Source organism: Chenopodium album, chromosome 22 (genome assembly GCF_948465745.1).
Source record: "Chenopodium album chromosome 22, dcCheAlbu1.1, whole genome shotgun sequence".
In the NCBI taxonomy this organism is placed as follows: Eukaryota; Viridiplantae; Streptophyta; class Magnoliopsida; order Caryophyllales; family Amaranthaceae; genus Chenopodium; species Chenopodium album.
This window is the reverse complement of record NC_137855.1, coordinates 10,194,987-10,210,470: the sequence shown is the minus strand read 5'-3', so window position 1 is coordinate 10,210,470 and position 15,484 is coordinate 10,194,987. Positions and strand designations below refer to the sequence as shown.

At 33.7% G+C, this 15,484-nt stretch overlaps 1 protein-coding gene and 1 pseudogene across 1 annotated transcript; both read left to right on the top strand.

The window, feature by feature from the left end:
• The first annotated feature begins 1,499 nt into the window (after positions 1–1,499).
• Positions 1,500–11,141, top strand: LOC145605512 (surfeit locus protein 1-like). Its single transcript, XM_081661579.1, has 6 exons — positions 1,500–1,724; positions 1,923–2,023; positions 3,949–4,184; positions 4,961–5,135; positions 5,223–5,506; positions 10,506–11,141. The coding sequence occupies exons 1-6, from the start codon at positions 1,559–1,561 to the stop codon at positions 10,573–10,575; spliced, it is 1,032 nt and encodes a 343-aa protein (XP_081517705.1). The 5' UTR covers positions 1,500–1,558; the 3' UTR covers positions 10,576–11,141.
• Positions 11,142–13,061: 1,920 nt separating this feature from the next.
• On the top strand, positions 13,062–14,542 carry LOC145605749 (protein WHAT'S THIS FACTOR 9, mitochondrial pseudogene; annotated as a pseudogene).
• The last annotated feature ends 942 nt before the right edge of the window (positions 14,543–15,484 follow it).

The following is a 15,484-nucleotide window of genomic DNA, read 5'->3' as shown; positions in this document are numbered from 1 at the left end:
ATTAAAAAGTGGAAATTTACCCATAAATAATCTCATTCCCAAACCCTTTTTTATTTCCATTTCCATCAAACAAATAAGACTTATTTTTTAAATCAATCAATTAACCTATACTAAAAGCAAATCCTTCCATGACACTTGTCATTACCTTGTGAAAAATTTTCCCGCCTTTTTCGCTTATCCTTTTTTTTTTTTTTTTTTTTTTTTTTTTTTTTTTTTGTGCAAAATCTTAAAGTAAACTATTTATACCTTGTATAATTTCTTACCAGTTTGAAAATCATATTCCGTATATATTCAAATTGAATATTTTTGAATATCTTTTATCAGTGCCTTTTTGGTGCAGCAGGTCACATGGTGTGGCCTGCTGCCAAGTCAGCAAAAATAATGGGAGTTACTGGTATTGTCAAGGTTACTTGTATTTTTCAAGTATTACTTGTATTTTTTTTTTTCAGGAGTTACTTGTATGATTACTTATTTAGGGGTTACTTATAATTTTTTTTTTCAAGAGTTATTTGTATAAAATACTTATTTAGGAGTTACTTGTTTTTTTTTTTTTTTTTTTTTTTTTTCCAGGAGTTACTGATTCCTTGTACTTTTTATGGGTTACTTGTTTTTTTTTAAGGGGTTAATTGTATGGATTACTTATTCAGGGGTTACTTGTATGAGTTAATTCAAGAGTTACTTGTATGATTAATTATTCAAGGGTTACTTATATGAGATACTAGCTTATTTAAGGGTTACTTGTATGAGTCACTTATTCAAGATTACTTGTATGTATGAGTTACTTGTTCAAGGGTTGATTGTACTTATGCCTTATACCAAACCAGTAACACCCTACAAGTAACCCTGACCAAAATTAGTAACACCCTACAAGTAACCCCTGACCAAAACCAATAACATCGTACAAGTAACTCTTGAAAAAAAAATTGTATTCTGGGTTACTTGTTTCAATTCTGGAGTTACTTGTATTCTGGGGTTACTTGTATGGAACACTTGAATGGGTTGAGTAACCCCAGATCAAAATCTCGTACCAAACCAATAACATCCTACAAGTAACCCCTAAACAAAACTAGTAACACGTATACAAGTAACCCCATAATACAAGTAATACCTACAAGTAACCCCTGATCAAAACCAGTAACACCCATACAAGTAACCCCAAAATACAGGTAACACCTACAAGTAACCCCTGACAAAACCAGAAGCCCGAATGAGTCAGCCTTGCGGGCAGATCGTGCAGTAACACCCATACAAGTAACCCCAGAAATAAGTAACACCTATAGTAACACCATACAAGTAACCCCTGCCGCACCATGTGGCCAGCCGCATACAAAAAATTGTGATCTTTTATATACTTTATATTTTGAAATATATAGTTGTCAAAATTATTTAACAATCGTGTATTGCACGGGATTTTAACCTAGTTGGGATTAAAACTCCAATCCCACCCTCAATTCTCACTTACCAAACAACCCCCTAAAACCCAAATTAGAACGAAAAACCCTTTTCTTCGTCTTGTTGTTCTTGCTGGTTCAAACAGTGAAATTGCAGTGAACATGAGATGGCTGCCTCCATTTCCAAAACATTGACCAGAAACATTCGATTTATTACCACTACTTCTTCTGCCCCTTCATTACCTCGTTTCTTCTCCACTTCTACTGCATCTGCATCTGCTTTTTCCGCCATTGATGACCCCACCATTCCTCAACCTCAACCTCAACATCAAGGTTGAATTTTATCTCTTTTTTTCCTTTTGCAATCGTTCCAATCGAACCTATGAATGTAATTTGAATTGGGTTTTTGAATTTGATTTTTTTTTTTTTTCCTTTGATTTGTGGGTTATGATGATGATTTGTTTTTCAATTTTGTATTTTTTTTCTTTTGATTTGTGGGTAATGATGATAATGGTGATTGTGATTGAGCAGGAAAGCAGCAGAGAGGAATATGGTCGAAGATGTTTCTCTTTCTTCCTGGGGCTATTACTTTTGGTCTTGGCAGTTGGCAGATTATTCGGCGACAGGACAAGGTTCATTTGCCCACCTTCCCTTTAATTTATTATACTTGATTTTGATCCCGGGATTAGCTATCGATATGTTACTTAGACTCAGGTACTTGTGTCCAAGCGCTAGACTTGGCTACATTATGAAAACATTCATGTTTTGCTGCAAGATGAAGTATCATCAAGTCTTTGAACCTGTGTTGAGGTGTTGATGACATGATGATTGATAAGTGATTGAGTTGAAATGAAGAGTCAAGTTACATGGCTGCCTTTTAGAAACAAAATAAATTGATTTTCCCATTTGAAATTATTTGTTTGTTGTGAAGAAATTGGTGGTTATTATTTGTGTGCACAGTTTATGTTATGATATGGCATTTTCATGGAATGCCAAGATATAAGCCTAGGTGTTCTATTCGAGGATTGATTGGTCGGGTTGAGGGTAGGATGATCGTGTGGCAGCTGGAATCTCCAATGTTCAGTAATGGATCCCCCAGTAAAGCATTTCAGGGTACTTGAGATAACTGTGTCCAATTGAGCAAGCTTTGTTAAGTTGATTTGAGCTAATTGAAATGACTTCTTTATTGTTTTCATTATTTTTGAGATTTTGGGTGTCTAGTGAAGTTGAATAAACTTATTTTTAGTGTAGTTGCATTTATATATGATAAATTTAGATTGCCCATTTAGGGTTTATTATTAAGCTTGTTTTGGCCGTTGTTGTGTCGAACTTACTGTCCTTGGTCTGATAAACTCCATTCAAGGTTTCATCAGTCTGGAGCTTAACAAATTGTTTCTTGAAGTAGATGTCAGTTAAACCATCTGGCAAAATTTTGTGGGGTGCATTAGGTTATCTTACCTTTTTGAAGACTCCTTGGTTCAGGGTGTGACAAGAAGATTTTCATAAAATTTCTACTTCAGTGTCTTGTATTTATAGATGTCTATTGCCATTCTATTTTGACTTTTGTTTGGATTATATCTCCAAGAAATTCAAGCCCTGTATCTTGTAAAGGGCAAGGATGCAAGGCCTTGTTTCATTTCATACCATACCTGTAGAGTTTTATTTCAGCATACTTTCTTGTCTTCTTATCCATGAAGTATTTCTTCTAAAAAAAATATATGCAAGTTAGTATTAATGGGTAGGTAACTAGCTTTCTTATTCAAACTTAAAATGCATACGTGAGAGAAATTTAATAATTTTTCACGATTTCAGGTTTTGGTTGAATCATCTTAAATATCCATTAAAAATACTAAGTGGTCCTAATGCCAATTGAGCTTCAATTGAAAAGTTTTGTTATTGGTTTAATTGAATTATCTAATCTATTTATAAGTTTTTGTAATCAGCAAAATAGGAATGCTCGTTGAGAATTTGACATTGATTTGTTATTGATATTCAATTTAGGTTCATTTTGGTCTTTGTGCTTCTTTGGTTGCTATTGTCTATTAGTAGAATGGGTAAATTATCAAAGTTTTTTGTTTTTTTTTATCCTTATTATTGATCTTTTGTTAAATTTGTTTCATTGATGCTATTGGTTTGGTGATGTTCTTCCATTGAAGCTTTGGAAAACCAAATTAGCCGAGTAGAAGGTTTTTTTTAATCTTTATTTTTTTGAAACTCACTGGATGTGTATTTGGGTTTTCATCTTAAAATCTAGAATTAGTATTACTACAGAGCCTGATTTGAATATATTAAAGACCATTTTCAGATGTTTGTGTGCAAAGTCATGCACAACAGCACAAGTCTACATTCTTATGCTCTCATCTACTTGTATGTGCTGTTGAGCAGCTTTTGATTTAATACTCTGGGTTTTGTGAAACTTTAACCAACTTGTTATTTTCCTCTGGTGGATGTTTGCACGTGTATCTAGTTATTTAAATATAAGTAGTATACTAGTATGTACCATCCATGTTTTTTTTCTTAAACTATCTTGTTTGACTATAGATGTATGCTGATGTAGATCAAAACATTGGATTACAGAAGAGAAAGGTTGGCAATGGAGCCAATTGAGTTTAATGACATAGCTTCTGGTGAGAAATCAGATACTTTGGAGTTTCGGAGGGTGGTCTGCAGAGGAGCTTTTGACGAGAAGAAGTCAATATATGTGGGCCCACGATCCAGAAGTATATCAGGAGTTACAGAAAATGGATACTATATTATTACCCCACTTGTGCCTATTTCTGGCAATCTGGATAGGTGAGCCAATGACTGATAGACATATTTGTGAATGTGTTCCTGTTTCATCATCCAGTTTTGATTGTTAGCTGCAAACAGATACAATGTGGTCTATCTTATTCCCTTTCTCTGTTGGTGTCTAATTTATCACCCTTCACCTTATTCTCACTCATAGCTGATCGTTTCTTCTTTTTTTATTTAATGTGTCATAGACAGCTCATAATTAATAAATTCCTTGATGTTTAGTTGCATAGTATTACTGCCCTATCTACTTCATAAACTTCTGTTTGATGCTGATCATTTATAGAAATACTCATTAAAATGCAGTTTTGTGTCATCCTTGTGTTGAAGGAACCTGAATTGACTATGACATAACTTTGCAAAAATCTTAGTGTTTTGGTCCTAAAGTTGGTTGTCTCTAAAATTTGTAATTATTTCAGCACAAATGCAGTTAAAATTAACCCACAAAACCAATTTTGCAAAATAGAAAGTCACGACTTATAGGGTTTTTTTTTTCCCTGTTGAAATACGGTTTTGCCCCTAAACCTTTATTCGTAGGAGGAGAAAGGGTAGAGGAATGTGGGGATGACAGGAATCTGAGAAAAGAGAGCCTAGATTAGTAAAATTTGGTCAGTTTGGGAATAAAATCACATCTAAGTCATTTGACATATACTTTTAGGCTTGCTTGATTTCATCAAAAAAAAAAAAAAATAAAAAAAAAAAAAAATATTTTGCTTGATTAAGCAACATGCTTTGGTTGTACGATGTTTTCTTCTGGCTGATAATGTAAATTTCAGCGTTCAGTCCCCAGTTTTAGTAAATAGGGGATGGGTCCCACGCAGTTGGAGAGACAAGGCACTGGAATCTTCTCAAGGTCTTGAAGAAGATAAAGATGTACCCAACACTGCTTCATCATCTGGTGAAATTCGTTCATTCTGGAGATTTTGGTCTAAGAAGCCCCAAACAACTGAGGTTTTACTTTGCACTGTTACAGATTATGTTACATTTAGTAAATATGTTTAGAGGGTTGGTCACATTCTGCCCATTCTTTAATTGCAGGAACCAGCTCTATCCGTCACCCCTGTAGAAGTAATTGGTGTGATTCGTGGGAGTGAAAAACCAAGCATTTTTGTTCCAGAAAATGATCCTGCCTCTGGTCAGTGGTTTTTTGTTGATGTTCCTGCTATTGCCCATGCATCAGGCCTTCCTCAGAATACAGTCTATATTGAGGACATTAATGATAATGTTAGCGCAAGCAATCCATATCCTATTCCAAAGGATGCTAGTACCTTGATTCGCAGCTCAGTCATGCCGCAAGACCATCTAAATTACACATTGACATGGTACGTGTTTTGCTAGTTGAACACTCTTGATTTATGCGTGCACTTGTAGCTTTACTCAAAATTATTTGTATCCCTTCATGGCCACATATAATTTGCTAATTATCTATGATTTGTATGAAGTATAATATTTTGTGTTGAAACCATGACCGTTACACGGAACGTGGGATATTTTGGAACATGGTACGGGAATGGGAACGCGGTATGTGGGGTCTAGAATTTCTGAAATGTTTGGTTATTCTTGGGTTTTTTTTGGTTGATTTTAAATTTATAATTAGTAAATTTCACCATGATAATGCTCTTTTTTTTTTATTTTTTATTTTTAGTTATGATAATCTGATTTCATAGAAAGCAGCAAAAAAAAGGAAACTAAAAGCTCAAATTAAGTTAATAACAAAACTAAATTTGACAGCAATTTAATGTTTCAAGGCTCCAAGTTTTAACCACTTACTCCATATTACATAATAAAAACTACGTCTTTTTTTTTTAATTTTATTTATTTTTTTTTAAAAAATAAGAAACATACAAATAACTAAAGATAAATCATAACTAGCAAGTTAGTCAAATATATCTCTTAGCAACTGCATTATTCCCAACAAGCACCCACCGTATATCATCCATTCTCAATGTTGAATCCTCAATATAAGAGCTCTCAGGATATCCCCTATCCTATAAGGCAGGTTGTCTATCTTTAGGTGAAGCGTGATATAAGTCTTTAAGTTAGAGTGAATAAACACTGACTTGTCGGCACACAGAGCATTGGGTCGATTCTCCTAATATTGTGGATGTAAGAATAGGTACTTCAAACTCTTTCGGCAGAAGAACTTGTAATTTGCTGTCATAACCCCTTAACTGCTATTTCTGCTAACCATAAGTAGACCACCATGAAATTGGTGATATTGTCACAACATCTATCTTAGATGCATGTGTCCCTAAAATCCCTTCTTTTTGCTTAAATTTAGCCATTTGTTCACGCAACAACTTCTTTTCATGCACATCGTCTCTAATTTTATCAAATGCTTCAAGAACACCCGAAACCACTTCTCTATCAAGATTTGGAGTTCTTCTCTCAACTTCACCAGGTAACATAATTCAAATAATTTGAGTCATAATAGAAAGGATTGAGGGCAAAAATCTAGAAAATGTATAAAAATGTTCATGTTTTTTCTGAGGAGCAATCAAAATTTCTTGCATTTTATCTCTGCCAAATCGGGGATTCTCTGCCAAATCGGGGATGAATCATGATCATTCAGCAGGGTTACTCCAGAGTTGGCAGAATTACCAGTTAAGGTGTTAATGATGATCATTCTTACATCCACAATATGAAGAGGAATTAGCTGAATGCTTTCCATGCCGGCAAGTTAGTGTTTGTTCACTCTAGCTTAAGACTTACGTCACAATTCAAAAAAAGCTATAAATCCGGCCCTTATAGGAGGTGGGATATTGACCCCGAGAACTCTTATAATGAGGATTCAACATTGAGAATGAACGACATAAGGTGGGTGTCTGTTGGGGATAATGCAGCTGCTAAGAGGGAAAAAAAATAATAATAATAATAAATAAAAAAAAAAAAAAAAAGACTAAGGGTTTGTTTGGCATCGTTTTCAGTTTTTTTGTTTTTTCAAAACTGATAACTGATTTCAGTTTTTGATACTTTGTTTTTAAAAACTGTTTTCATTTCTCAGTTTTGAGTTTACAATCAACTCTCATACTACCAAATCATTTATAGCTTTAATCAACTCTTGTACTACTAATATTTATTTCAGTTTATTATTATTATTATTTTAATATTTTTTCTATTAGCTGCTTATTTATTTTCACAAAAAAATATACTTATATTTATTGATTGAATAAAGTTACAACTTACAATAAAATTTAAAGGGAACAACTACAAAAAAAAAAAAAAAAAAAAAAAAAAAGCAACAATAAAATAGTCAAATGCAATGTAATATTTATTTCTCGTTGATAACTTTCATTGTGAAGTTTGTCTTTCCCACAATCATGTTGCCAAACCATCTTGAAACTGAGTCATACTTTGAAGTTCTTGTTAACTTAGAGGAGTAACTAGGTCCTCGGATCCATTGTTGTTGATTGCATCATCTTCTAGTTCAACATTTTCATCCGCATATTGTATGAACAAAGGATCTTCGTCCTTGCACATCTATAAAGTTATTCACTATTAGACATAATCATCTAAGTCAACTAAACAACCAATGTGCATCAACTAGGAAAACAACAGCATATGTAAACTTCACTAATATCATACTAGCAAGAAGAGTAGAAAAAAAAAATAGAGCACAACATAACCAACACACTCCATTACGCCATTATTAGTAGATAACTAAAATACTTCCATACACTATGTGCATATACTCTAATGAACCAAGAAAACAATAACATAGATCAAATTGTATACCACCAACCTTAAAACCCAAACTCACTATTCACATAAGCTAGCTGTTAATACAGTTCCTTTCTTATACAGCATGATCATGGTTAAACAATAAAAGCTACAATAGCTTATAAACTAAGATATAAATCACCAATTAACATCCATCATGCAAGATAATGTCAATTTATCAATGCAATAGTAAATCAAATACAAATCCCATGTGGGATCAAAATCTAGAAAGCAACAAAACTTCATCAATTACGATCCATGCAAATATCAATTTGAAACAGGGGAAATTCTAACATGATCATGTAAAAATAATCTCAATTTCCAAAATCCATCATCAAATATGTCTGCAAATTATAGACCCACCAAACAAAAGTACAAAACCCATGAAAAATTACCAAATTTGCAAATTAATAACAACAAAGAGGAACTAGAAAAAACGAAAACCCAAAAATTAGTAGAGTATTCAGATGCTGCAATCAACGTAACACTCGACTTATTTCAGTTTACAACCAGTTCACAAATTTCCTGCAATTAACTTATAGAATTGACATGATATTCTGCTTACAAATTCAAGTAATTCAATTTACAACATGATGTAATTATTCAATTTACAGTACCAATTAATCAACATTCGTATTATTTCTGAATAAAGCCCCAAATTTAAAAACCCAGAATAAATTATATACAAATTAGACTAACAATTAAAATCCAGAAAAATAAAGAACAAAGATAACTAATTTTGATCAAAGAAATTGAACACAACCAAATTAACAACAAAAACATTAATAAATTTATGATTAACAAAGTAGAAGGAACAATAGGGAATGAAATTAAAAGAAAATAGAGAGGAAAACGCTCCATACCTGTAATTGCTTGCTCCATGAATCTTGATAATTATTAGGGTTTGAGGAAGAAAGATGAGATATTGAATATGGAGGAAATACAATCAATGACGAGCGTTGGAGCGTAACTTTGATAGGGTTTTTTTCTTAAAAAAATAAAACAAAACCTCAAAAACTGCTTTAAGGTGTTTTGGGTTTATCGTTTTATTTTTTACAAAACAGTAGTAAAGTTGTTTTTTTAAGCTATTTTACCAAACACTGTTTTATTTTATTTTAGGAGTAAAAAACAAAAAAACCAAAAACAGCAATGATGCCAAACACACCCTAACTTGCTAGTTATGATTTATCAAAAATCGATGTGGTTTTTTTTTTTTTTAATGTAATTTGGAGTAAGTGGTTAAAATTTGGAGTCTTGAAATGTTGGATTGTTGCCAAAAAATAGTTTTGTTTTCTACTTGACTTTGAACTTTTAATTCCCTTTTTTTTGCTGCTTTCAATGAAATAAGATTATTATTAAAAAAGACAGAACATTATCATGGTGAAATTTACTAATTATAAAATTTAAAATCAACCAAAGAAAAATCTCAAAAAATAACCAAACGTTCCGGAAACTCTAGACCCCAAGTGCCGCGTTCCAAAATGTCACATGTTCCGTGTAACATTGCCCAAGATGATGTGGTGTGGGACTGTGGGGTTGGAGGAGAAGGATAATTTTGGGTCAGCATTATACAATTTTTTTTTTTCCCCTACTATCTGACTTGCTGTATGTCAATGCCCAAAAGTGAGCTAAATTATAAAACAAGAAGGTAGTAAAAGCAACAATTTAGTTATAATTCTGAACAGCTTTACAATCTGGTAACCTAGTTTTCAATAATGCACAATGTCATTGTGATGGATCTTTTACAAGGATCTTAAGTACACAATTTTTCTTGATTTGTGAAGCATGCTGAAGGTACTTGGTGATAGTTGCTTACCAGATTTGAAATGTCCTTCGTATTGATTTAATTGAGATTTGTTAATTCCTTCAAAGTTGAGAGAAAACTGTATAGAGTGTGATTGTGTCATTGTGTGAAACTGAGCATTGTTTTTGGGATATGGGTTCATCACACTTTTTTCAGTCAAAGAGGAAGTTAAACTGGTTTTTTAAGACAACTCTCCTTGTATAAAAGATCACTCAGACAATTATTTCATTTGCCTCCTAAAATTTGTAAAGCATAAATTAAGTTCCAGTCTTTAAAAATTCTTGGCGATTCCTTTGCAACCAAGTCATATTTATGTCTAGTGCTCTCATCATTACTGTATATGACAGAGCCTTAAAGCAAAAGATGTCTACTTCATCCTGAAGTTCTTGCCAACATAGGAAATTATGCTTTTATTCATGAAGAACTTTACACATTTGCTTTGGCATCCCATTATTATCTCTGGAAAGAAAACACCCAAGTTTTTACTGGATAAAAAACAATTTTATCGAGTCAGGAGGTTCCAATTTGATAAGCAGACAGCATGTTTAATTCAATTGCTGCTGAAAGTGTTTGGGGGGTGGTAAGCATTTATGCAGCATGTTGTCTCTGGCTTGTGTTCATAATTAGGAAACCATACTATCATGATTTAGGTCAGTTTGATGCAGTGAGATATAGATTGACAAAGAAATTTATCTAACCTCTTGCTAATTGGTTGAATGTCAGTAAACTCAATTTTACTGCCCCGAAATATGCTTATGCTTAGTCCAATTTCTAACAATTATATTCATGACAAGCAGGTATTCTCTATCAGCTGCTGTGACATACATGGCTTACAAGAGATTAAAGCCAAGAAAAATCCGGAGATAGTATTTGATTCATATAAGTCCTGGGAATTCCCTGTTTATTTCTAGACCGTGCTAGAGAATACTGAAGATCAGGTGGTGTCTACCAATTACTGACATCTTTTGTCATCATGTCAGAGGACTTGTTCAGCTGTTACAAGACATTCTGGTATATACAAGCAGCAGATGATGATATTGATTTTCAAACAAAACTTTGAGAATTTGAAACCTTGCTAGAAATTTTGGAATTTAAACTTTGGAACAAATTAGTTCGTTTTACAAATCACAGATTCACATAACACTGATGTACAAGCTGCTATACAAGTCCAGGGCATCAGGCCTTTTGGGGTAGAGGCGCAGAGCCTTAAAGGGTGATTACTATGATCTTTTCATAAGTGTTCAAGACTAATATTAGAGGGTGATGTTACAATAAGTTTTAGTTCGACTGAATGTCAACATATTATTGCCAAACATCCAATAAAGGAAGCTCTTTGCTACAGTCACAATGCAGCTTGTATTCTGACTTAATACTTTGTAATCTTTGTATCATTTGCTCTTATCAATTTTTGTTTATTTTTGACAATCCTCTTCTCACATTATTATCCTTCACTACATTAAATATGGAGTAATGAGAGATCAAGAAGTTAAAGAGTGTGCAAATTTTGTAGAGGTCAAACATACCAACAATGTTTGAAGTCTAAGATTCGAATTTTACCAAGTGATGGTGTTTGGGGGTAGGGATTTTGCTAACCCTCTCCCTACCCCCTTACCCTTTCCCTACTTCATATAGTGGATTAAAAAAATTGTGAGGATTTAGACCTGATCATGGTTTTCTTTGCCATTAAGGCCCCGTTTCAAATGAAAATAAATTTTCATGGAAAACCTTTTACATTCATTTTTATGAAGGCTTTTCGTTGTTTGGTTGCATATAAAATGATTTTTCGTTTTAAGCATTTTTCATTGTGTAGTTGAACTAAAAAATCAATTACTTCAATTGCAAGGGAAAATGTTTTCCCTCCACTTGTGATGGAAAATGTTTTCCTTCTACTTGGCCCCGTTAGGTTTAATGTAAAACATTTTCAATTGAAAATTAGTTTTTATGGAAAACACAATTTTCAATGAAAAACACAGTTGCAAATTAGTTTTCCTTTGTTTGGTTGCATACAAGAAAATTCAAGAAAAATTAAAAATAGGAGTAGAAATGTAAGTATGAATGAGAGAGAAGTAAAAAATGAGGTAAGGAGGAGAGAAGAAAATGTAACTTCTCTTGTTTTGTGAATGAAAATATTTTCCACCCTTGGGAACCAAAACAAAGGAACCAAACAGGACCTAAGGATGAAAATGTTTTACATTAAACCAAACGGGGCCTAAGTATGAAATTTTTCACTATTGAAAAAAATTGTTTTCCACCCCTTAACAAACCAAACAAAAGAAAATGGAAAAGAAAAAATGGAAATCATTTTCTATGAAAACATTTTACATCAAACCAAACGGGCCCTAAGTTTAAAAAAAATAAATAAAAATAAATACTTCTAAAGTTGTAATTAAAAAAAAAAAGACTAGTAGTTCCTTCTTAAAACCCTTTTCCCATTTCCACAAAATATTAAACACCAGGATAGTTTATCTGAGCCTTCGTTGCCACCACCGGAGCATGTTCAAACTTTTCCAGGAATCAAACTCAGTCATTCGCTAGGTATATAATCCTTGTCTTATACTCTTTCATTTCCTTAACTCTTTTGAATTCTAATTCAATTTTTTTAGTATTATCAATTTTTTCCAATCATTATCATTTATCAAGTTTCTGTTTTTGGAGAAATCGATTTGAGAGAATGTATGTTTTGAATTTACAATCTTCTACTCAATTATATTTACTCAATTTGTTTTTAATTTTATTGGGTGTTAATGTAATTCGTTTAATGTTTTTTTGTTCCTTTTCATTTTGCTGGTTTGATATACTGCTGTATTAAAGGAGGAAGCTTTGAATGAAATTTGAAGTGCCAAAATTATGATTTTAACTACTCAGTAATTTTGATGGCAATGCTACTGTTGTTGGTATTTGATATACTGTTTAATTGTTGTTATTGGTTGATAATTTTATAATGGAAGTCTACAATATTTCATTCTACCACTTATTCAAGCTTCCAATTCCAGAATTTTCCTATGTAAAAAAAAAAAAAAAAAAAAAAAGAAGAAGAAGATAAATTTTTGGATTTCTTGAGAGTTTCAGCTTTAATTTTGTCAACCTATGATACTATGAAAGGTCTACATTGAGGAGAGAGCGAAGGGGTTAGCGAAAACTATAAGAGAGAGAGAGAGAGAGAGAGAGAGAGAGAGAGGGTCTCTATGGAGATGGGAGGATTAAGGTAAACTGACTTTTTATTGAAAGAAAACGTGTCAACTAATTTAGAGCGAAGGAAGTAACTATAATCTGATGTATAGTGAGAACTCAGGACTTTGGGTTACATTCATGCTCTCTGTAATAATGAGTACTTAGAGATGGCCTAAGATTCTTCTCTTTTCCTCTCTTCAGGGATCTCCATTTTGTCTATTTTTGACAATAGGCAATATTTGTCTGATTCGCTGTTTAGTTGACATTCATGCTCTCCATATGTTGGTCCAAAACAAAAACTTCAAAGAAACTTCTCTGCCATGCTAAGGAAATTGTTCTTTTCTCTCTCGACAAGGATCCACTATTGTATTGTTGCATCCGAAAGTTGAGTTATGTAAATGTGTATATGAAATGGAAAAAGAATCACAGCTATGACTCAATTGAAACAATTTATAGAAGCCCAGAATTGAAACCATTGATATCTCTTAAAGATTGCATTGTTCAAGCTCCTAGTGGCTGCATTCCAATCTCAGATGTATCTAAAAGGGGCTTAGTATTGGATGTGCCCATCAAAGTTGCGAAGTTTTTGAGGCGGTATCCTTCTGTGTTTGAAGAGTTTGTGGGGCCCCAATACAATTTGCCATGGTTTAGATTGACCCCAAAAGCAATGGAGATTGACGTGGAAGAGAAGGCGATTTATGAGGATTATAAAGCGGATTTGCAACTTAGGCTTAAGAAGTTGATACTAATGACTAGAGAGAAGAGGTTGCCATTGAGGATAATTCAAGGAGTTCAGTGGTATTTAGGTCTGCCTGATAATTTTCTGAAAAATCCTGATATAAATCTTGATAGTTCTTTTAGGTTTGTGGAAATGGAAAATGGGGATAGAGGATTAGCCGTAGAGGGTGAAGAAAAGATGATGTCCATTTTGCAGAAAAATGCTGTACTGAGAGGACAGAGCAATGGTGGATGGATGGAGCCAATACCATTCCCGCTTTTTCCCTCAAGAGGTTTGAGATTGAAGAGAAAGATTTCAGCTTGGTTGGATGAGTTTCAGAAGCTTCCTTATGTGTCTCCGTACGAGGACTTTTCACATTTGAGTCCAGATAGTGATATAGCAGAAAAGAGAGTTGTGGGTGTTTTGCATGAATTACTCTGCCTCTTTGTAGAAAACGCTGCTCCAAGGAAAAAACTTCTGTGTCTTAAAAAGTTTCTGAGCTTGCCGCAAAAGTTTCACAAGGCATTTGAGCGACACCCACATATGTTTTACCTTTCCATGAAGGCCCATACCTGCACAGCAATCCTGAAAGAGGCTTATGAAGATGAGGCTGCTATAGAGAGGCATCCCTTGTTTACAGTGAGAAAGAAGTACATAGAGCTGATGAATGATTCTGACAGGATCCTAAAACAGCGGAGGTCGAACACTCACTTTGCCTATAGAGAAGTTGCTGATTCAGATTCTGCCTCAGAGTTAAATTCAGAATGCAGAGTTGAAGATTGTATAACAGCGGAGAAGAGCTCCTTTTAAGTGCATGTTATCAACAACTTGCAGCTAGATAGAGGTCTGTATATCTTTCAAACATTGGCTGATGTTACAAGATATTTGTATTGTTTTATAATATTAAAATGTTTGTATAAAGTCATACAGAGATTAAGAATGAAATCTATCCCTGAGCCCATTCCGCTTTTCGCTACATTCTCCAGTTCCAAGCAAGAGCTTCATGATACTGTCATATGGCTTATGTTATATTCCTTATGTTCCACCTCTTGCTCCTTATTTTTGATGTATTAAACTATGGAGGATTTTGACTGTCAAGCTTTTATTCACTGTGATCAAGAAACATAAACCACCTATAGGGTCCATCTTCCTACCTTCTAGAAAAGGTGAAAGAAAGAAAATCTTCATATGCCAGTATCTTTCAGAGACTTCAAAAACCAAAGAAGTTTGCTTCACTAACAGAAATTCGTTCATTAGATCAATTGATCAGTAGTTCTGGAGAGAAAATTGCCTTAACACTGCTTCACTGGACATACATCTGACATTAAAATTTTAATTATTCTTCACATGAATTACTTTGTTCTGGCTAACACAGAGGGGTTAAGAATCGCTGATGCTTCAGTATGTTCATCACTGCTGGCTACGAGCTTGTGCAACTTTGGCCTCCACACAAGACCCTATATATAAGAAATGTAGAGGGGCCAAAGGGGCCTTATTTGAGCAGTTCTGATATTTATAAGCAGCTAAGCATTTGTGCACCAAGCGCTTGTGGCTACTCCTTGACTTTCTCTCTGAAAAAAGAAGAAAGTGCTTGACAACATTTCATGCAGGTGCTTGTAAACTGCTCAAGAACTTCGAGGAATTAAAGATCTCAGTGCTGGTTTGGAAAATGTATTGCTCTTATTTCAGGTTTGAGTTTTGATTTGTAGGCTCATGTTTCTTTTAAGTTCAACTGCAAGATGAAGTTGTAATGTTTACCCACATTACTGATACTATGTTTCTAATTGCAACTTGCAAGTGGTTTTTCTAGGTTTATGGAGGACTATAGGAGTGTCCTTGTGAAGTTGTTTGACGAGATTTGTTCCTACTGAAAGGTGCTTTTGATCA

Coding starts and splice junctions, on each gene's coding strand:
- LOC145605512 (XM_081661579.1), top strand. CDS start 1,559: ATGGCTGCCTCCATTTCCAAAACATTGACCAGAAACATTCGATTTATT. Junction 1,725..1,922: donor ACCTCAACCTCAACATCAAG/GTTGAATTTTAT, acceptor GTGATTGAGCAG/GAAAGCAGCAGAGAGGAATA. Junction 5,507..10,505: donor CTAAATTACACATTGACATG/GTACGTGTTTTG, acceptor CATGACAAGCAG/GTATTCTCTATCAGCTGCTG.